Source organism: Furipterus horrens, unplaced genomic scaffold (genome assembly GCF_987537825.1).
Source record: "Furipterus horrens unplaced genomic scaffold, mFurHor1.1.pri manual_scaffold_4, whole genome shotgun sequence".
Classification (NCBI taxonomy): Eukaryota; Metazoa; Chordata; class Mammalia; order Chiroptera; family Furipteridae; genus Furipterus; species Furipterus horrens.
Window position 1 is genome coordinate 71,956,269 of NW_028327174.1, and position 24,280 is coordinate 71,980,548.

Sequence of the window (24,280 nt, forward strand, 5' to 3'; positions counted from 1 at the left end):
TGGGAGATGTGAAACAAAAAATAGCAGGAGCACTAAAACACATCAAAATTGAGGAGTCCAAAACTGCTTTGAGCAGTGAGAAAAAAGTCTTGATAGGTGTATTGCACCAAATGGAGAGTACTTTGAAGATGACTGAAGTTTAAACATGTAAGAATAAATACACAATTTTTTCTAAATAAATTCCAGTTTTTAGGGTGACCGCCCTTGTATACATATAATCTATGAAATTAACTGAGAAAACCCTAAGGAAATCCTAGTATTAGTTTTCAGAAATGCTTACTGAACTATAACATATGTACTTAACATTTTGGTTTCACAACTATTTTGTTGAATTTTCTGTGTTCTTTTTGTTCTTGTCCTTAACTAAACAGTGAACTTAATGAGGCTCTAAATAATGACAAAAGTACACATTAGTGGATATTTCCAGAGAGCTGGCCAGGGAGCAGCATCTAATGAAATTTTCTCATTTCTGGGAACAGCATAAACTATGTTCCTCTTTTACAACATTTATAAACTACCAACTACTATGTTTGTATATGTATCTATATATGTGCATATATATATAATATGCCTAACTTCATATTTTATTCCTCACAATATTTTGCATAAATCAGTGCTCTTAAATGAATATTTTCATCTTAGATGAATAGTTCTTAGATGAATATTTTATATTATTATATTCCTATGAATAAAAGGCATAAGATCAAAAATATATATTCTTAAGACACTATATATGCGTATTATACAGTTCTGAACAGACTGTATGTAAGAATATCACAATCAATTGCATCATTAACAATCTGACTTTAATTACAAATATATGCATAATCCTTTGTCTCAGGAAATAATTGTTCCACAAATAAGACCTATAAGCACAAAGTTAGGATCATTTTCCTTAAATCTTACTATGAAAACTCAAGAAAAATAATTTAGAGCATACACACCAGAAAAAACTCATGATTTTCTTTCTTTGCCTTTTGCATTTCTTTCAGACTTGGGATGTAGCTTTGTCACGGACTGCTAGAGCATGGGGGAAAAAGTGCATGTTTGAGCATAATACTCATTTAGAAGAACTAAACATGGCCCATCCTATATTTAATGGTATTGGTGAAAATATGTGGATTGGCCCTGAAAATGAATTTACTGCAACTATTGCTATCAGAAGTTGGTATGCAGAGAGGAAAAGGTACAATTTTGAAAATAACAGTTGTTCTGGTGACTGTTCTAATTATATACAGGTATCTAATTTTTATATCAATTCAGTAGACTCCTTAATTGCTTTACTGTCAAATTTTTATTGATTGTTTCAGTTTTATTAATAAATTCAAATAGTAATATTACTTCCAATATAATCAAATTCTTATCTGTCCTAGGTCCTCAAAAGGTCTGTAATTTCATCTATTATGTGAACTATACAATCAAACATTCTTTTAAATATAAGAAATCTAATCTACCTTTCATCTTCATCTTCAAAGATGAAAGGTGCTTTAGAAAAATATGAATACTGGAAAAGGAAGTAAGAAACCAGAAAATAAAATTTATTTTCAAATTATTGACTATAATAATTATTGACTATTATAAATAAAAGACTTGATTTTTTTTGCACAGATCAGTACACATACTACAATATAACTGATGGGTTAAAGTATTTAAATGCAAAATAGGTATTATTTGCCTACTTCATGTCTAACAATCTACCCTTATACTTTATACTCCAAAAATACATTCATACTTACATACATTTATTATTTCACATATCACATTGTTTAATAATCATCTACATGTGATACTACATTAAGGGCAGGGATCTTGTCATAGGTTTATCCTTAAAACCACAACATTATATCTTCAATAAATATTTGTGTCAGGGTGAACCTCCAACCTTATTTAAAATATGATTATTTTTCTATCAATAGACTCTTAATACCATGTTTTATGTACAACTTTAAATCTTTTAATTTTTTCACATTGAACTCATGTCTTTCATCAAATTAATCATGTTGCAAAAATGTTTGATCTGTTTATTCTTACTCTAGAAAGTGATAGTGGTTTTCTACTGTCTTACTCATATCAAAACTAGTTTCTTCAATATGACTTATTACCCTCAGTAAACTAATAAGTCTGCTCCCTGACCTCCTGTTTTATGTTTTGTACTCCTTAATCCTAGTATCTTACACATTTTTGTTTCCTGCATTTTATCTAACTCTTAATTTAACTGTTGCAGACATTCTGTTCTCTATTCTTTTCATACATCACTCTACTTCTTTGTGAATCACACTTTTAAAACCACTAAGGCTTGGAATTAAAAGAAAAAGAAAACAGAAATTATTCCCCTCTTTCCCAGAGAGGTCAACAAAATAAAACAAGTACATTTTTGTCACATGAAAGTATTAGAAATATTAAAGTGATACAGAGAATTCCTGGAACATCTTTAATTATTCTCATTTATTACTCCAACTTAAGACCTACTTTTCCTTTCATAAGAACAAGCTCCTATAATCATTTTTTAAATGAAAGGCTCAGACTCTATTTTATGATGGAATTTCTTCAACAAAAGAAAAGTGCTAATAGCATTTAATTACTCTCTACTCTTGTATCACTTTTCCTTCTCATCTATAATTTTGGTGTCTCTCTTTTTCTCTCCTTTATTTACAGCTTTTATTTTTGTAAAACTTTTCTCTTTCTCTTTTCCTCTGGAACTCCCAGACTCAACAAAATGAAAACTGATTCAGTAGGTGGGCCTTTTTTGGCTCTAAAACATTATTCTGGATGAGTGTTTCTCAAACTCTTTATCCTAAAAATACTTATTGTTATAATCTATTAAAGTGTTCCTCTGAATAGTGTTGCAAATGCTTCCCTAAAACCACGATAATTCTCTACCTGCACCCAAATGAAGAATAGTTCATATTTCTTTAATTGTTTAACTAAAGGTTCTGTGTGAATTGAATATATTATTGTTTATAATATGACAGTAAATGTTTAGAATTAAATTTTATGTTTTCCTTTAAAATTTTATTTTAGCTTGTTTGGGACAAGTCTTACAAAATTGGTTGTGCTGTTACTCCATGTTCAAGAATTGGACATATTAGATATGGGGCAATTTTCATATGTAACTATGCACCAGGGTAAGTTACTTCGAATTTAAAAAGATATATAAAAACAAATAAATTGGAAACTTTTATTTTAAGTTTTCTTAACTTTCAATATATTCTCTTAAATGTCTTTGTGCCCTATACAATAATTAAATATAAGATATTAAAGATGTTATACTGAAATATTTTCAATTCCAAATGAATCAATGTCATAATTTGAGCATATTAATATTATGTATAGACATTAGCCAAGTATTACTTCCCAAATGAATCTTAACTTTAGTATTATTTCATAATATCTAGCATAATTAGCTGGGATTTAAATTATTTTTCAATATAATTTACTCCCATATTATAATAAAAGTCAAAACAAAATAAGATTAGATGTGTTAAAACATGCTATTTGAGTTATTTCAGGACTATATCAACTTTGTAACATGAAGTACACTTTTAATTGACTAATTTTTGGAGATTGCATTATTAATTTCATCTAATATCATACATATAAGGCATTGTAGTATCTCCGAGATGGAAGAGTACTTTTAAAGTCTCCTAGTCAAACTATCTATATGAAATTTTAAGTTCCAGAAAGACTGTACCAATTCATTGTTCCATTATGTGTGCAGAGTATCAATTAAGCTTCCAAGTATTCTCAAATGGATGAGTGGAAAGTAGTCATTTATTTTTGTTTCTGCATCAATTAGTTCAATTATGAGTGAGACAATTTCTTTTCATGTGATTAATGACCATTTTCTTTTCAGGAAATAACCTCTTTATATCTTCTGCTCAAGCTTACAGTAAGGGTAAAGATACATGTTGGCAGCTTGACCATCTCTTAAAGCAGCAGATGGGAAGTGGTGCACATCACTGCTACTTCTGTTCTGTTGGATAGAAAATTGATCATATGGCCACATCTGAGTTGCAAGGGAAATTGGGAAATATAGTGTCCCATTAATATGCTAAGCTAAAATACTTCTATTTCAGTATTTCAAGAGAGATTTAAATTTACAACTAGCAGCCTCTATCACAAATATATAAGTACTGAGAATTTTTGTGAAAAACTTTCTTCCTGGAAGGAATCATAGAAGCTGTTAACAGAAGTTATCATTGGAAAACAGATGAAAAGTGTAAGATGGACACATTTTTCCTATTTAAGGTTGTCCTTTTCTGCTTTCTCCATCTACCATATACTTAGAAATATTGTTTGTGTATTACTTTTATTTATTTATTTACTTTTACAGCAACATAGGGTATCTGGATTGATACTGAAGATATATTTAAGACATTTTGGGAAGGTATAAATAACAGGATTTGTAGGTCATTGAAGTAATGAGAGACAAGAAATAGTCAAGGAAGATTCTTAGATTTATGACTCAGTCATAAATAGTGTTGCCATTAACTACAGTGAAGAACACTAAACCTTTTGAGAGGGAAGACTATGAGTTCCATTTGGGACATAATGAATTTTAGTTGGCTGTGAAATACTCACTTTGAGATGTTTAGAAAGCAGGTGGTTATATGGGTCAGAAGCTCGTGAGTGAGGCCTGGCATAAGAACAAATATTTGGAGTGCCAGTCATAATTGAAATCATGAATTGTCTGTGAGAGGGTACAGAGTGAGAGGGGAAGAGGACCTCCAGACGATCATGCCAACATTTAAGGGAAGTCAGAGGAAGATAAATGGCAGGGGCCACCTAAGAAGAGTGGCCCTACAGATAGAAGAAGAAAGAACAAGAGGAGTATGATATCATAGTAGGCATGCAGGGAAAATGTTTTCAGAAGGAAAATTTGTCTAACATTTCAAATTCTAAGAAATCATGCGAAGATTTAAAAATATCAGATTTAAAGAGAAGTTCATTGATAAACACAGAAAGAGCCACTTATGTGGGGTAGAAGAAAGTGATGCTAGGTTGGAATGAATCAAGGGCTGTTTATTGTTTTATTTTTCAAATGGGAGTGATGTGAGTATATTTAAATATTGACATGAAATATCTAAAATAAAATGAAAGTAATTCTTTATAAATAATAAAGGTATAAAAGAGATTATGCTTAGAAAGAGGAGAAGAATTTCTTCAGTTTTATTAGAAAAGAAAAGATGGAGTGAGAATATTTGTCATATTTAGTGACAAAAAAATTTCTCAAGTTCCATTCTAAAGGCCATTGTGTTTCTCTGTGAAGTAAGACAGAATAAAGAGGAAGATAGTGAAGCTGGAGTTTTGAGGACTGGGAAGGTCTAAAATGGTTACAGAAAATGAGAGAGAAATCGGACTAAGGAACCATTGAAAGATTCTTTACCTAGTTTAATGATTTTTCTCCAGCAGCACTCAGTCACCCTGAAGCAGACATGGAACATTCAGACAGTAAGATGCCTTCATTTTTTCCAACACTTGGGTTTAATCAGGTGGATGTAAAGGAAAAATAGTACAAGAGAGTTTCGGGTTTTTAGCTGAATATGCAAATATGAAAATATGCAAAGACCTAATCTAGACAGAGAAGAGACAATAGGGTGGATTGGGAGAAAAAAGACTTGCAGTACAAGTGAAATTAATGGACAAGTAAATAAGTGCACGACCTAGGATAGGAGGTAGCAGTCAGTGAATGTACTGTGTGATTTCTCTGAGTTCAGAGATGGAGTAGTTTTAGTGGATAACAAGGTGCAGAGCGAGAGTATTTAGAAGTTCTGTGATGGTGAAGACATCTAGTAACAGAGAGACTAGGTTATTGAACAAATCACCTGTAAGCGTATAGTAATCATGTAGGTCCCAAATTCTAAGACAATGGCAAAACTTTGACTGAAAGGGAAATTGTGAACCAGGTGCTGAAACAAGAAAGAAGGCATGGTCAGAAAGAAGATAGTATCTTGGGGAGGATTAGAGAATCGTGTAACAAAAGAGCGTCAGCCTTGAAGGAGCTTCATCAGTGTTTAACTGTGGGCCCTAACCCTTTAGTTTTAAGATGTGCAAGAGAAGCAGATGTGACCAACTGAGTTTAACCAAAAGTGATACAAAGCAACATAGCTTTGCACATAAAGGGAAAATTTGAGGCAGAAAAGGAAAGGATTCATGCTTTCCTTGACCTCGAGTAAGTCTAGGAAATAAACATAGAGTCCTTGCCACAGCAAGTATATTAGATGTATCAGAAGGAGAGCCAGATAGGATTTCTAAAAGATAATCTTTATTGCTCCTTACTGCATTGTATTTTTACCTAGCTTACTAGGATAGATTCTTTAAATCTTCGGAAACCTGTAGATATCCATATGTAAACTAGAAGCCAGCACTGTGGTATTTCTCAATGATATACAGAAGCAGTGAAAGTGGTTATTGTATGTGCTGTGACTATATGAGAGAAAAAGACCAACATCTATTTGTTCTTCTCCTGCCATTGTCCTATGGACAATGTACAAACTATGTAAGTCTAAACATGGAAACTTTGAGAAGAATCTGCTTACAAATTATAATTGCTAGATTGTCAGTCCATGGAAGTGAATCACCTCCTTCATGAGCAAAGTGGTGGTAGAAATGGGTCTGGTATAAGCAATTAAAGTTTCTCCTTCTGGAACAGTATAGTTCTGTTATAAAATTTGAATAGTGGTTTTCTAATGGACTTTGGGTTGGACACGGGTACATTACCCATTAGTCAAGCCAGGCAACATGTCCTTATCTAGGGCCTGGACGCACATTCCGTGGGTGGCGTATGCTAACGGTACAACCAGATGTGAGTCTAAGAAAAGTCCCGAAGACTTAATATGCCTAATGTTTGTTTTTATAGCTTCCAATACACAGAGTAAATAAGCAATCCTGTTTAAATGACCAGTATTAATGACCCTTCCTTCACTCAAAAATATATTTTTCCTACCTATTTCTTCTATCTTTCTTATCTTAGGTCTTTTATATAAGCTTAACAAATCATATCTACTTTTGGGTCTCTTTTCCTTACTTAGTTAGCTTTGGGCAATTGACGTAATAATTTCTCACTTCTCTCCTCTGCTATATGCAATGGTTAAACCAACTTTGTAAAATTCCATTTAAATGTATTTGCTTGTTTATATATTTATGGATATTTCATGTAGACCTCAAAGTAATCCAAGCAGCTAGGTCTTTGGGACAATAAGCATTTCAGGGTATTGCATACTCTTCAGAAAATTAATATATCATTTTTTTTCAGAATTTTTCATACATTTATGCCAACCAGAAAGTAGTTAATTATAAAATATTCTGTAGCATCCATTTTTAAAGAAAAACTTTGCTCCTAACTAAGATGAAAGATGCTTTAAACCCAAAACATATTTAATTTGCAATATTTTGTTTCAATGATGTGGGAATTAGTTTCAGAAGAGACTTATCAGGGGCAAAAAGAGGAGGAAGATTGCAGCTCCAATTTAAGTACTTCCTTGAGTACTTATTCTTAATTAAATCACCTTTATAACTTAACAAAAACTTGATAACCATATTATTTAAATAACATACAGTTTGAGACTTTTTCTAACTAAATGTTTTCTGCTTTTTTGTAGAGGTACTCCAACGAGAAGGCCTTATAAACCAGGAGTAGTTTGTACTGAATGTAGCAGATATGACAGATGCACAGATTTTCTATGCAGTAAGACAAAGAAAATAACTTTAACAATCAAAAATCCATAGTGCATAGGATGACAAAAAAGTGACGTGTTGAACACTAGTTTTTTATTGTCATGATAATATTGTTTTTTTTTGACCAGAGTGGTATATTATCAAAGAGAATTGAAATGTATCATCTTTAGATTTTTCTAAACTGCAAAGCCTTTTCTGCCCTCTCTTACCTCTATTCCTGCCCCTAAAGACATCACAGAATGTCTGAAAGAAGAAATGAAAACTAATAGCTATCTCCTGAAAAGGCTTCACAATTAGTTCCTGAAATAGCAGCTTATTTAAAAATACTGCTCTAAATGGTAAGATATTCCAAGACATTTATAAAGAGAAAAGAAGTAGCAAATGTTTAATAGTTTTCTTTTAGTTCTTTTCCCCTCAAATATTCAAAAGCTAAAATAGAAAATACGTTTTATTTTATTTTATTTTTTTAGTTTTTTCCAAACATAAGAGCATAGAATCCCCAAGTATAGTCACCTGGAATATATGATACTTAGAAGAATGTAAGGGGCATATTATGCTTTGTGTCAAAGAAACTAGTGAACAGTTTTATCATAATGCCACTGCTGGAGTGACTCCACCCTAACATTCCTGCCTTTGGTTCACTTGAATTAAAGTGCAAATTTCTGCTCTTCCTCTTTTACTTTTCTTTCACTTCCTTAATCATTCAGTCCTAAGGCCATTAGGTAGGTCAGAATGAGGTAGGCCTCCACACAGAGGGCAGCCGGATGTGACATGTTAGAGCCTTAACAGGATGACAGGGAATCTACACAAGTGCAGTGGACATGGGGAGACAGCCTAAGCAGGTGAGGATGGTGTCCACGTGGGACTGTGGTCTTGTATGGGAAGTTAGAGCCCTCGTGGAGTGAACCAGTGACCCTGCTTGAGGACAGTCCTGGTATATGAGAGGCAGATAGGAATGTTCGTGCAGAGTTGGCTCAGTAGATGGTATCTGAGCCCAAGCAAGGTGAGGACAGCATCAATGTGGGGTGGGAGGGAAATGCTTGGCATGGAGTATCAGAGGCTGACATGTAAGGAAGGCATCCATGGAGGGATTGTTACAGAACCCCTGGGCTGCTCCCATTGAAACCTAGCACCCACGGGCTGTTTAGTTAGGGGCCCGATTGCCCGCCACCAGAATTATAACTCTCAATACCAGAGTTTACTGAAAAGAAAAAGAATTGTTTATTTAACAGTTATATAGATTTAGATTATTTGCGGATTTCTGCTGTTAAGTCTTATGTTTCTTAAAACACCCACAAACACATATTTCTGCCTCCCCCTACCAAACCAGGCTAGTTTTAGAAAAGTTAGAGAAACTGTTTCCCTACCTCCTAGTCACAGTTCAGCTTTACCAGTAGCTGCCAATCATTCAATTCTGATTGGGAAGGTCTTTCTGTGCTGTGGTGTCCACCAGCTTTTAATCCAGAGCCACGTGAACTCCCAGCCTTTCCTTTCCAAAACCACAAAGGTATTCCCCCTTCTCCAAACCACAAGGTGTGTCTCAAAGCTGCATGGTGTTCTCCATTTCTAATCCACAGGGAGAGCACTTCTGCCCTCCTTTCAAATTGCATGGAGAACCCTTCTTTTCAAAGCAGCATGGTGTGTGTCCCGTTAAAGTGTCTGCCGCTTATTTTTAAATCCCTGACTGCGTCCCATGACACAGTTGGCATGGTACCCAGTTCTGACCATTCACAGAACCTCACACAGGCTCTGTGTGCTTTTTCCATACCATTTTCCAGCCCAAGACCCCTCCCATCTTCCCAGGCCTTGGATGCATTAAACCATTTGCATAACAAAGACACTAACCCCTAGCCTTAGGTAAGTGAAGGCATCCTGAAAGCTGTTTCCTTCTCCCCATCCCCCAGCTGCAAGCTCTGGGGGTTTTTGGACACTCCCTTTCTGTAACAGGATGGGCTGGCATTGGTTGCTGGAGCCCAAGCAGAATGAAGAAAAGATTCACTTAAGGGTGGCCTGGCAAGAGCTATTAAAATCTAAGCAAGTGAAAGGGCATCCAGGTTGAGGAGCAACTTTGTATGAGATGTCAGAGCCCAAACTAAGTGAGGAAGGCTTTAATATGAAGTAGGTGGCCTGGTATCAGAGAGGTCAGAGCCCCAGTGGTGCAAGGAGCAAATCCACACACAGGAGAAGTTCAAAGCTGGATTTCAGTGTCTGAGCAGGGTAGGGGGTCCAAGCGAAGTGTCAGATTATAGGTTGCCAGATTAAATGCAGGATGCCCAGTTAAATTTGAATTTCTGATCAATGAAAAATACTTTTAGTATAAATATATTCCTAAAAAATTATTTGTTGTTTTCTGAAATTCAAATTTAGCTAGGCATTTGTGTTTTCATTTGCTAAATCTGGCAGCTCTTCCAACCTGGTGTGGAGTGTCAAAGCCCAGGCAGCATGGGAGGGCACCCAAGTAGGGGAGAGAGTATGGGAAATGATGGAAGATTGGAAACATAGTAGGGGTTGAGCAAATAAGTAAATAGATTAAGGATAGTGGGAACCAGTTTGCTCACTGTCAGATAATGGAGTACAAATATGAAAAGGAAGAAGATTAGCATGAATCTTGTGATGGATTGGAATTACAGGTATTGGAATTTAAGGATTTCAGTAAAGATAAGTAAACTAAATGTAAATATTCCCTTGCTCTGAGATGACCTTAAAGCAGTGACCCCCTCAACCCCGAGAGGAAGGAGCACAACTAGCAGACAGATCTTAGTTTCTAAATTTCAATCTGCACTCAAAAGGACCAGAGCTCATTGGAGGAAGGTTGGATTTCAGGGTTAGGGCAGGAGAACTATAAGATAAATCCAGAATATCTTTTTATACCTGAAAGCAAGAAAGTGCTCAAGGAGTGATAGAAATATGTAACAAAAAAGACACACAAGGACACAGAAGCCATCTTAAAGGGTTCTCGCTGGTCAAATCTGGGACAACTCGAGCATGGAAATAATGATAATGGTAATCAATTATAACTCATTGAATAAAACAGGAGAAACTATGATTTGAACTGATATAAATGAATAAATTAAAGTAATTAAAGTTTGGTGAGGAACAGTGTATTACTATAGTTTCAGAGTAACTGCCCATAAAAACACTTAATTACTAAAGGGATAAGAGTAACTTCACAATGGAGAAGCCTGGAAGAAACCACCCTAATCAAGTGATCGAGGGAACATCATCAGTAAAGGAACATTTCAAAATTACCTGCCACTTGAGAGGATGCAACGAGAAGAGCACAGCATCCCTTCTGTGCTATTCCTGCCAAAGACGCATGACCTAATCTAATCACAAAGAGGCATCTAATAAGTCTAACTTGCTAATTTGTTTTAAGAATTGAGGATCTGTATACAGAATAACTGTCTTATTATCCTCAAAAGTTTTAAGACTATGAAGGTCAAATAAAGGATGAAAAACTGTCCCACACTGAAGAAGCTAAGAGACATCAAAACTAAATGTAATGTATAATTCTGAACATGATGTTTTGCTATAAAGGACACTATTAGCCCAACTGGGAAAAATTGAATGAGGTCCAAACGTTAGAAGGTATTAATGTAATGATGTTAATTCCTGATTTTGATGGCTCTATTATGGTTATGTAGAGGAATATCTTTGTTTATAGGAAATGGTAAGTATTCTGGGATGATGAGGAATCAGATTGGCAACTGGCATTAAAATGTTTTAAATATGTTATTTGTCTTAAATAAAAAAAGTTATTTGTTCTGATTGAAACATTTGAGGGTTAGAGATTTTTTTTAAATTTTTAAAATTTCTTAAAAATTGCAAAACCTAAGGAAAGAAAATCACTTTGGAGATTTTTTGTTATAGTCCAGAGGAGAGATGAGGCTTATATGGGAGTATTTGTAAGAGTTTAGAGATAATGAGACATTTGATTAATATTCATGGAGCAAAATTAGCAAGTCTTGGAGTCTAATCCGATATGATGGTGAGAAAAAGAGAGTCTAATATAAATATTAGGTTTGTGGTTTGGGTGACTAATGGTGCAATTTATTGAGATATGAATTATGTGAAGAGAGGAAGCTATGGAAAGTAGATAATGGACTCAGTTTTGATCATTATTCGCTTTCAATACCTGTATATAACATCTGTGTAGACAAGACTAGTAAGTTTAAGGTACAGGTCAAAGCTGTATTTTAGAATTATTAGCATATCAATGAGACTAAAAATATAAAGAAGGAAGAATTCACCCAGGTACAACACACAGACAAAAATATTATACCAAGAATGAAATCCGGGGGGTGGGGGCGTGGTTGCAAAAAATATGAGGAAAAGAATGGGGGAGACAGTAGAATGAGTGGAACAAGAACAAGAGGGTACTCTAGTGCACCCATTGAACTGGAAGCCTAGAGATCAACAGGGACCTACCTGAGAGAGGTCTCAGAGGACTAGTAGCATGGATAGCAACCAGATTTCCAGGGGTTGAAAGTGAAGGAGAAATATCTACAGTAATACCACTGTGTCCAAAAGCTTGGTTAAGGAATTTCCAGTTTAAAGTAGCATCTTACTGGTAGGTCCCAACAAAAATTCTCTTAATTTTCCATTAAAATGCCAAGCAAGATTTTTTAAATTTAGACAATAGAAAATATTTATTTAAGAGCAATGGGGGGAAAATGGGGCAACTGTAATTGAAAAACCAAAAAATAAAAAATAAATATTTATTTAGTATTAACTGTGTGCCAGAGATTGTACCATGTAGTTAGTGGAGGGAAGGGGGTAAAATGATAAGGAGAGATATTTCCTGTCTCTTGTTTGCATCCCTAACTGGGACCCAGCTGCAACCCAGGCATGCACCCTGATAGGGAATTGAACACAGGACCCTTCAGTCCTCAGGAAGACACTCCAACCAACTGAGCCACACTGGTCACGGATTATTCTTTTGTTATGCCTACAAACTCTTCAGCTAAACTCAGCATTCCAAAATTTTCTCCTATATTTTCTTCTAGAAGTCTTCTGGTTTTACATTTAGATATATGATCTATTTTGAGTTAATTTTTGAATATAATGTGAGGTTTATGCTGAAGTTCTTGATCGATTGATTGATTGATTGATTGATTACACATGGAAGACCAAGTATTCAATCACCATCTGTGTAAAAGACTGAAATTTCACCATTGAATTGATTTTGCACTTCTGTCAAAAATCAGTTTATTCAATTTGATATACGCTTAGTTTCCTGAATCTGTATGTTTTCCAAACTTGAGAACTTTTTAGGCATTATTTCTTCATACAACTTTTTCTCTTCTTCTCTCCCTGGGACTCTGATGACATGAATGTTAGACTTTTTGTTTTTGTCCCACAAATTCCCTGAGGCACTCTTTATTTTTATTTTTTAAAATATTTGTTCTGTGTCTTTCAAATTGTATTACTTACATTAAGTTCACAGACGCTTTCCTTTGTTATCCTTATTTTGATATTGAGTGCTTCAGTGAGTTGGTTCTGTTTTTTTGGTGAGACCCTGAAGGGGAAAACCAAACTAAGCCATGCCTGGACTCCTGAACACAGAAATCATGAGATAATAAATGTGTGTTGTCCTAATTTTTGGTAATTTGTTACACAACATAGAAAACTAATGCAAATAATACTGGAAAAGGTTTGTACATGACCTGTACAAAAAAAAAAAAAAAAAAAATAGAAAAACAAATGGCAAAATAAAATATTATTTTTTAAAAATTTTATTTATTTTTAGAGAGGGGAAGGGAGGGAGAAAGAGATGGAGAAAAACATCAATGTGTGGTTGCCTCTTGCATGCCCCCAGCTGGGGACTTGACCTACAACCCAAGCATGTGCCCTGACTGGGAATCAAACCCAAGACCCTCTGATTCACAGGCCTGGCTCAATCCACTGAGCCACACCAGCCAGGGCTAAAATATTATTATACTGCCATGAAACAGAAAATGAGAGCAGATATATTATCTTCAAGAGCACAAGTAATGCACAGCTTAAAACAAGGGACCAAAGGAAAGACAAAGATCAAGGAAGAGATGGCAAGACAACAGAATATGAAACTGCTGTTAGATCATAGGAAAAATATGAGAGAAAATAAAACCATTGCAGAAGTGAAAAGCACATTGAAAATGGCACAAGAAACAAAATAGTGCTGGAAAACACAATAAGGGATGGAGGTCATGACTTAGAAAGACAAGTAAGAAATTTAAAAGATTAAAGAGAACATTATAAAATACTGATAAATCAGATTCAACATGTGAATAATTTGAGGCCCCGAAGAACAGAACCAAAATGATAGAAAAGAAAATAAGCTACAGATAGGTATATAGATATTCAAAGAAATAACTTAAAAACAATAAAGAGAAATGTTTAAATCTAAACATTGGAAATACATATTGTGGAATGTAAATTGGTGCAGCCATGATGGAAAACAGTAGGAAGTTCCTCAATAAATTAAAAATAGAACTACCATATGCTCCAGCAATTTCAGTTGTGCACATTTATCCAAAGAAAATAAAAACAATAACTCAAAATGTTATATACCCCCATGTTCACTACAGCATTATTTACGATAGCAAAGCCATAGAAACAACTTAAGTGTTCATTGATGGCTAAGTGGGTAAGTAAATTGTAGTATAAAAAAATGGGATGTTATTTAGCCATAAAAAAGAAGAAAATCAGCCCTGGCTGCTGTGGCTCAGTGGACTGAGTGTCGGCCTGTGAGCCAAGTGTTGCTGGTTCTATTCCCAGTCAGGGCACATGACTAGGTTGCACAATGGGGACGTGAGTGAGAGGCAACCACACAGTGATGTTTCTCTCCCTCTCTTTCTCCTTTCCCCTCTCTCTAAAAAATAAATAAACCAACAAACAAATTAATTATTTTTTTAAAAAAGAAGAAAATCTTGCCACTTGTGGCAACGTAGATGGACTTTGAGGACATTATGCTGAGTGAAATAAGTCAGTTTTAGCTTAACTTCTTGATCTTTTTTCAAACTTGAGAAGCTTTCAGCCATTTATATAATATATATATATATATATATATATATATATATATATATATATATATAAACACCACACTTTCTCTTCTCCTTCTGGGACTCTGATGACATGAATGTTAGTCCTTTAGGCAGGACTGTCAATTCCCAACACCACTACTACTAAACCAGTGTAAAGTCAGTTCTGTGTTGTAGAACTGAAACTGGGACTAAGTATCATTCTGTGAATAGAGGGGGAAAATTCAGGCTGTTCTCAAACTTTTCTACAATAACAGTTAATGCTAAAAGATGGTGGAGTTACACTTATATTCTCCTTAATACAAGAAGTGTCAACCAAGAATATATATACAGCCAACCCTATTATTCAAGTATAAGCAAGTAGACACATACGGGACCATGCAAGAAGATGACTTTCACCAAAAAGAAGAGATGAGTGGAAAACCAAAAGGTGCACTGAAAGAACTATCCATAAGCATTTAATCTTTATTGATAGACAAAGACTAAAACAAATATGAAGCTTATAATTACAAAACAAAATATAATAAAATTTGGCAATATACAAATGATATAATTTTTAAAACTTGGAAGGAGAAGAGAGAGAAAAATCTTCTCATCTTTTAAAGCCAGAGGCCAAAATATGTTATTTAGAAATAAGTTTAACTGAATTTAAATATTTAATCAAGTGCAAAAATAAAAAGAAAATCACTAAATATTAGTGATGGGAAATGAAGAAAGATGTAAAAAAGAAATGTACTAATTATATCATTGCTTATTCAAAGCGATCAACAGATAACATGCACACAGAATGAAGTAGAGAAAATATATAGACTGCATGGTAAAATATTTTTTTAAGGAGTTCTTTCTAAAATAGAAATCATTACATGAAATATATAGTAATAAATATGACCAAACACAAAAGGCTAAATAACCTCTAAGATCCATCAGATGATCAGTTCATCTCTAAGGTGCCCAAAGAGTGATTACTAAATCTTCCTCTAAGGGTTTTATTATTGCAAGACCATGCTCCAGGTTGTCATTGGGCTCTCCAGGTGTGGGAAGTCATTGATCCCCCCACTCTTCACCAGGAAATGTTGTCTGACCTTCTCTGCCCAAGTGAGTAAAGGAAAGAACATTTATTTCCTAAAATGCATTATGATAGCATTGGGCTAGATAACAAAAACAATGAATACCTGGCTGTAGAGTTAACTTGGGCACCTAGGAAATAAAGAGCAACTGAAAGCTTCTGAAAATAAGGATTAAATGAGGAAAGTGAGTAGATTCAGAAGATTACATTGGAATGATCAGCAGGGAAAAAAGAAGAAAATTAGATGTTATAGAATCTTAGAAAGCTGAAATTGGAATAATCTTTAGAAAGCAGACATGAAGTGATTTGTATAAGGTGACACGATGATTTAGGGACAGAATTAGTACTAGAATTCACATCTCCTCACTCCTATACTTGCATGCACCCTCTAACTGGCCAAGAGAGAAATCAAAGATATTAGCATGACACCTGAGAATTAGGAGGATAATGTCATTGTTGTTGGAAAAAGTCTTCTATTCAAGAGAAAGAAAACATTTATGTAATTATTTATGGACTTTTTTTTCTTTCTAGGTAATGCAGATCGTGACAAAGCCAAATGTATGTATTGTTGATCTTTATTTTGTAAATGATTTAACTACTTTATGTGAAATCCTGCTTTCAATTGTTTGTTTATTTACAGATTATTGGTTTTGGTATCCAAGATGGGAAGTGCCCCGGCCACTTGTGTGTAATCCGCTCTGCATATGTATTTTCTTTTTGAGAACACTATGTTTTATACTATGTGCCACAATTGTTTTGATAATACAATCTCATTTTCCAAATATATTGTTGGAGGAACAGATGGTATTTTCCCCTGAAGTAACAGAAATAGAAGAAGAAATGTTGGAGGAAAAGGAAGAGGAGAAGGAAAAGAAAGAGGAAGAACAAATGGAGGAGGAGGAAGCAGAGAAAGAAGAGGAGGAGGAGGATGACGATAAGGATGAGAATAAGGAGGAGGATGAGGATGAGGAGGATTAGGAAGACCAGGGGTAAGATATACCACCACAAAGACAAAAGTATACCATAAATGGGTAATTTTTTTTGAAAAATGAACATTGAGCTTTAACAAGAAAGAATATGTACTATTGCAATACTTTTTACTTCCTTCTATTTTTCATACTTATTTAACAAGTTTAAATTTGACAAAGAAACAAAAAAATATCTATTTTATAGTAAGTATTGTTAGGCAAGGTCTTGGACCCTAAAGAACAAATAAAGATATGATGATAGAAATATTAAAAAGGATTTGACAACCTAATCTTAAGATTTCACTATCTTATCCTTATAGAGGAGAAAATTTACATTTTCTAAATATGTTCCTGTATTTGTGTTTTAAAATGTTTTTAAGTGGGTTAATAAATTTCTCAAAAATTAAGATTTATCTGTGAGGTGCTTAGGGTCATTCCACATTCAGGACAACATTTAATAACTTTTGCTTTTGTTATTTTTACCATTACTATTATAGTTGTTATTAGCAATGGCTATTGTGGTGGTGGTGATATTTTTCATTTGACATCAAGGCATCAAATATTATTTATTTGTGTAATTATATGTTTGGAATGGTTTAAGTGGTACCTGTATATGCTGTTAGGAGACAAATTTATTATTTCTACTTTATGTTCAATATTTCATTAAAGCTTTGCTGTAATTCTTTACTAGGCTATATAATTTGTTGCCACTAAGGGCTAATAAATGTCAAAATTTAATTGTTGTTATTGAGCAATCTGACTGCTTTTAAATTTAAGTGATAAAATAAACTTTAAAAAATAACTATTTACTTGTAGTTATTAAAAAATATAGTAAAATTGCATAAATGGGTAATATAAATTAACTACTTACCATTTGTAATACTAATAAATGAACTGAATAAAAATACTTAACATGGAAGAATACATCAAATGGTATAAACTCTATGTTTATTAACTCTATTAAAAGCCTGTGCTTAAATGGGGCAAGATGAGAATTACACAAAAAAGCTCTGAATTATCCTCTGAGATTTGATAGTTTCTGAGGGGTTTTTTGTTTGTTTCTTTGTTTTCATTTGCATTTTTTTTTCTTAAGAGTTTTGCTCTACATATATTTATTTCAATGAAGTCGGTCTCTTTTCACCCATAATCCTAAGAAATATACATTTTTTAAAGTATATTTTATTGATTATGTTGTTACAGTAGTCCCAATTATTTTCCCTTTGCACCCCTCTGCCCAGTACCCCCCTTCCCTCCAGCAATCCCACACCCCTTAGTTCATGTCCATGGGTTGTGCATATAAATTCTTTGGCTTCACCCTTTCCTATATTATTCTTAACTTCCCCCTGTCTATTTTGTACCAACCAATTATGCTTCTTAATCCCTGCACCACTTCCCCACTTCTCCCCCTCCCCCCTCCCAGCTGATAACCCTCCAAATGATCCCCATACCTATGATTCTGTTCCTATTCTGGTTTGCCTCGTTGGATTTTCTTTTAATTTTTTATATTCAGTTGTTGATAGTTGTGAGTTTGTTGTCATTTTAGTGTTCATAGTTTTGATCTTCTTTTTCTTAAGTAAGTCCCTTTGACATTTCATATAATAATGGCTTGGTGATGATGAACTCCTTTTGTAGGGGCACCAAATATTCCCTGTAAAAAGTTTCAATATGTAAGTATATAAGGGCTTTAAATGTTCTTCATAAGAAGTAGCAAGGACTTGCTAAAAGGCCTTGGAAAAAGGAATGTAAGGAGTGTTATAGCAATAGTGATTTACAAGCTAAAAGGACCTCAGCCTCTATCACCTTCCATTTACTTGTGTCTGGTTTATAACATTTGTGAAGGTTGTGCTTTGCAGAATGTCTAACCCTTTGAAAATAAATTGCTTCGCAGGGAGTTCATCCTTGGCTGAAGAGCTATGCTGCCGCCGGAGATAACCTTATAGCCTTGCGAATTTCTGTTTCTGTTACTGCCAAGACATTCCTGCAGTCCTACCCAGCCCCCTCTTCCTAAGGCTGTTTCTAGCCAAAGAAAAAACAAAGAGACTGCAGCAGTATAAAAACCCAGCGTTTAGACTCCATTGTAGGTTGGAGCATGTTAGAGACCAGCTCAGGGTCTTCCCAACTCCTGGCCATCATTAAAAATCCTTTGCTTACTTTATACACTGCTTCAGAGTGTTCAATCTCACCTGTGTAGCCGTAACACTTTAGCTTTACCTTGTCTGGGTAGCACTTCATCTGTCCTTCCACTCCAAATGATAGCTTTGCTGGATAGAGTAATCTTGGTTGGTTGCTTTTCATCACACTGAATACTGCTTGCCAGTCCCTTCCTGCCTGCAAAGTGTCCTCTGAGAAATCAGCTGATAGTCCTATAGGCAACCCCCTGTAGGCAACTCTCCGCCTCTCTCTTGCTGCCCCCAGGACTCTGTCTTTATCTTTCACCTTTGGCATCTCAATCATGATGCGTCCTGGTGTGGTCCCCTCTGGGTCCAGCTCTCCTGGGACCCTCTGTGTTTCCTGGACCTGTATGTCCATCTCCTTCACAAAATTTGGGAAGTTTTTCTCATTTTTTTCAATTCTTGCTTCCTCATTCTGTACTGGTTGACTGTTTCTTCTTCTTCCTTATGTTCCAAATCATTGATTTGAACCCCAGTTTCCTTCCCTTCACCATTGGTTTTGTGTGGAATTTCCTTCATTTCACTTAGCATAACCTTCACTTCTTCTCTTACGCATTTGCCGTACTCAAGCATATCTGTCAAGACTGTGAGCATCTTTATCATCAGTGTTTTAAATTCTGCATCTGTTACGTTGTCTATCTCCTCATCTGTTAGGTTGGCTATCTCCTCACCAGGTAGTTCTCCCACTGGAGCCTTGATTTGTTCCCCCTTTTGGGCCATACTTCTCTGTCACCTCATGCTGACAGGCTCCTGTGTTTCTTTGCCTCTGAGTCCCAGGTAGAGCTGTCACTCCTGTTACATTGTAAGGGGCAGAGCCTTAAGGATTGGTCAGTACAGGGCGACCTGTTTCACCACGTTGTGGAGCTGTATGTGGGGGAGGGGTCCGAGAGGGAACAATGCCACCTGCCCAGCATTCTCCCCTTTTCCAAGCACCTCTCCCACTTCCACACCAGACTGGCACTCCTCTGACTGCTGCCCTGGCTTTCGTTCCCAGAGTGGGTGGGTCTGCGGATGTTCCAGGATGTGGGGGCCCTTTAAACAAGCGGAATCCACTGAGAGCCTGACAGTTTCTGCCTCCGCCCCAACTCCCACTGGTCTGCCCAGGCAGAAGCAATGAGGCTTGATTTTCCTTGGTCAGTGCTGGGACCGTGAGCTTCTTGGTCTGGTGAGGAGCTGGGAAGGCTCCCAAATTGTCTCTCCTGAATTTTTAAAACGTGTAACTGTTTTCCGTCAGCCCACTGCTGCCTCCGCTGCTGCCACCACCACACCACAAACTCTTCACCCTGGCTCCGCCCCTCCTACCTGTCTGGATAAGTATTTCTTCTTTATATCTTTGTTTACTGGACTTCCATGCAGTTTGATTTTCTGGAACTTCTGGTTGTTTCTACTTTGGAGATAGTTGTATTTCTTCTCAGTTGTGGAGGGAGACGCAGTGTGTCTGTCTATGCTTCCATATTGGCCGGGAGTCCTCCTAAGAAATATTCTCAGGTAGAGAAAAGGGCTGGTTATCTATAGTTATTTTTCAATTTTTATTATTTTTACATTTGTATACTACTTTATAGCCCCTGGCTGGTTTGGCTCAGTGGATTGAGCGTCGGCCTGCGAGCTAAGTGTCGCTGGTTCGATCTTCCAGTCAGGGCACATCAGAGAAGGAAAACTCTGACTCCAAAAAACCTCCGCTGCCTTGCGGCATACCTCTTCAGGGGAAAGGCTAAGGGAGTAAACCCCGACAGAAAATCCGGAGCCGGAGTCCCTAAGGCGGTTTGACGTTGTAGTCAACACCGGCAACTCCTGCGGCGCACCTGAAGCCAAGCTGTATCGACTCCGTCTTTCCCTTGGACCCTTCAGCTGCGAAGAGAGGGGGCGTCTGCTGCATGGGCAACAGCAGACCCTCCATATCACCCTGCCCAGGCTCTGTAGCTTCAGCTTCACTGGAGAGGACACTCCAGCGTCATCGCAAGATGTCGATTCAACACGGGAGGAGACAGATACCGTGTCACTCCCGAGTCGGACTGCATAGCCATTCCCGGCGGTGCAGATAGACTCTTAAGAAGCTACACCATTGTCTCTCGAGAGGGACGGCTGCTGACGACGACGACTACTTTATAGCTTCTGAGATGCTTTCACATAATTATTTTATACTCAAAATCACTCTGTGGAGTTAGTATTACCTTCATTTTTAAAATGAGAAAACTGACTTTGGATTTGTGAAGTGGTTCAAACTAATTTCTGAACATTCTGATGCATAATTGATGTTCAATTCCCAATATGACTAACCTGTTAAATATCTGTATATCTAACTTCTACTTTTCTACATCTAGTCTTCAACATATTCTCCAGGTAATTTCATGGGTTATAATTGCTATAGGCCAGTGGCTCTTAACTGGGGGCAATTTTGCTACTGCCTCCCCCTCCCCTTCTCCAGGACATTTGGCAAAATCTAGAAACATTTTTGATTATCATGATCAGAAGAGTGCTGCTGGTATCTAGTGGGCAGAGACCATGAATATTGCTAAACGTGCTACAGTGCACCAGGCAGTAAATTTTTCCTCCTTTTCCTAGCAGAAATTCAACATTTTTGTACTGAAAGTGGAAATTGCCAAAATCACATATCCACTCAAATTTAGAGTACTACCTGAGTGAGAGAAATGTGATTATGGGCAGTATTAGATAAGATTCTTAAAAATATTTAAAATATGAAGAGTATTAATGATATTCCCTATATTAAACAGATTGATATATTTCATAATTAGAGAAAACCATAATCACTAACCTTTGACTCATTCCAGTTGGGACAGTACAACAGTTGTGACTAGTCTGTCCCATACTACACTAAACAAAGCAGAAAATTAAATTAGAGAGCTATAACATATAGTTTAAAGGAGTCCTTGCTATGTGTGATAGCAAGGATGTGCCAGTTTGGGGGAACAGGACCACAAAGTTTGCAGTGCACAAAGTCACACAATGGATCATTGGGAATGATGCTATTTAAGCCACTCCAGCTTTCACCACTTGGCTCCGGGTCCCATGTAATATTTTGTTGACATATCCCTACAACGTATTGCCTCTAGCTTGGTATGTTAGTTGTACCTTCAAAAGACCACCCCAAAAGTTGATCAGACCAGGATTTTCTACACTGTGTAATGTGTCTAATACAACAAGTGGATTCCATAGTCAGGGCTCTCCTTCTGAAAATCCTTCTTATGTAGTGAGACCTCCTGGCAGAATGCCTGCTTGTATAATAGTTTTCACCTGTGGATCAGGCACTCAATAAATCCACACATGGTGGTATTGGCTAAGACTTTGAGGGTAGAAAAGTCAAGTTCATACCCAGAAAAGCTGTTAGAATAAATGTCTATTCCAAAGAAAATGAACTCCTGACTTTTCCAGGATGGAGGAAGCCCAGTGTTATCAACTTGCCACCAAGTCCCAGTTTTTCTTCACAAACAATAGTGCCATATCAGGGATTCAGCATTCACCTCCATTGTTGGTAAATTGTACATATAGAGGTACCTAGATCAGCACTGATAAGTGAAAGTCCATGTGTGAGGACAATAAAATCTAGTCAGGCCTTCCTCAACCCAGAAGCCCAGGCATGGGCTGCTAGAGATAACACTATATAGGCCCGCACAATGCACTTGCAGTTATATAAGCATTGATGTCATATTCTTGGCTAGCAGCTGGCTTTGTCTATGTATGGTATAAAAGGGGCAGGATCCCCCATGAGAGTGTCCATTCATGTTCGTGTGGGCACAGTGAGTGGGGCTGCCCGCGTGGGAGTCTGGCTAGAGGCCGGCTGGGGGTCCAGCACAAGCCCAAGGGTGGAGGGCAAGTGTGAATGCTGTAATAATATCTGCAGTAAAGGAACTGTCAGAGAGTCCAACGTTGCCTTGCATATTTTACCCAACTGCTGGACAAAAGGGAATCTGCATTCATTGGCATGACACCATACAGATGGGCCTATGTGTGGCATTTGTGACTTCCATTTACCTATCATACTAATTCCGGGTAGATAAAGGACAATGGCTGGCTAATGTCAGCTGATTGAATCATTTTGTCCACTTGGTTGTTCAGTGCCTCTGGTGCACATTAACCTGTGAAAAATCTTCACACACCATTCCCATATCTCCATTCACTTGCCTTTGCCCAGACCCTCATATTTCTGGCCTTTCAATCCTTTTCTTTCTAAACTCCTAACCTTTGGTGAGGCATTTACTACTGCCATGTGTCCATATTTATTCTCATCTCAGACCACTGATGCTTCCATACAGTGGGTGACCAGGGGTACCACTCAAAACTGCACCTTTAAGATTTTCCCTCTCTCCTATATTTCCAAGGTCATCCCTGAGTATGTTTGTAATGCAAACCGTTGTCCATTTTCAGCTCGTACTCACATGTCAAGCCAACCAATTTACAAACTATAATTTAGCTTTTATCCATTGTCTATACATAGAGGTACAGGACCCAGCTCAATATAGTCATATGTGTGATCTGAAAAGGGATGCTAGTATAACAGTGGTGTGTGAAATGGAGCCCTAGGTTGTCTATAGGTTACTCATGCCCTCTGGTCCTGCTTGGATTTGATCCAATGATGATGTCAACTCAGATCTTTTTTCCAATAGTTCCCCAATTGTATGGACAGTCCTATTTTCAAGTATATCTTCACTCAGTTAAATGTCCATGGGTCTCTTTTGCAAAGTGCATGCTAGTGCCTTTCTCCTGGAAATTCAGGAGTTGGTGCTTTCCAGGTGTACAAGCTAACTCAGGCCTAGTAACTAAGCTAGAGATATGATTTCTTACAGGCTGCTTTCTTGGATGTCTACTAAAATCAACTGTACCATTTCAGATCCTCCTGATGGCAACATCAAGACAGAGTCAGAAGTACAAGAGATTTATTAATTGATGCCTGTAAAAATGGAGGCATCAAAGAACACAGTATGGGAAGGGGGGAAAAGTAACTTTACAGTGGAGAAATCTGACAAACACTACTTAGCCAGGTGATCAAGGTCAATATCAATAGTGGTAAGTGATGATTAATAACATGTATCTTTGATATGATATGATAAAATGACATTTTACCTCTGTGGGCTTCTTTCCAATAATATATAATCCTGGTCTAATCATGAGAAAAACATAAGACAAATCCCGGTTAAGGGACATTTTATAAGACACTGATTAGTATTTCTAAAACCTGTAAGGTCATCAAAAACAAGAAAACCCCAAAAAAATCACAACCAAAAGGAGTCTAAGCTTAGAAGCATGGCTACTAAATATAATATATCCTGAATGGGGTCCTAGAACATAAAAAACTAAGAAAATCTAAATAAAATGTGGATTTTAGTTAATGACAATGTATCGGTACTGGTTTAATTGTGA

The 24,280-nt window shown here is 36.4% G+C and overlaps 1 protein-coding gene across 1 annotated transcript in view; it reads left to right on the plus strand.

Annotated features, from left to right (window-relative positions):
• Window positions 1-16,743, plus strand: part of GLIPR1L2 (GLIPR1 like 2) — a 29,118-nt gene extending 12,375 nt beyond the window's left edge. Inside the window, exons 3-7 of the mRNA XM_090275151.1 lie at window positions 993-1,238; window positions 3,022-3,125; window positions 7,602-7,687; window positions 16,297-16,323; window positions 16,406-16,743. Of these exons, the coding sequence (XP_090131277.1) occupies window positions 993-1,238; window positions 3,022-3,125; window positions 7,602-7,687; window positions 16,297-16,323; window positions 16,406-16,743 (801 nt within the window). The remainder of the gene's footprint in view (window positions 1-992; window positions 1,239-3,021; window positions 3,126-7,601; window positions 7,688-16,296; window positions 16,324-16,405) is intronic.
• Window positions 16,744-24,280: the final 7,537 nt, after the last annotated feature.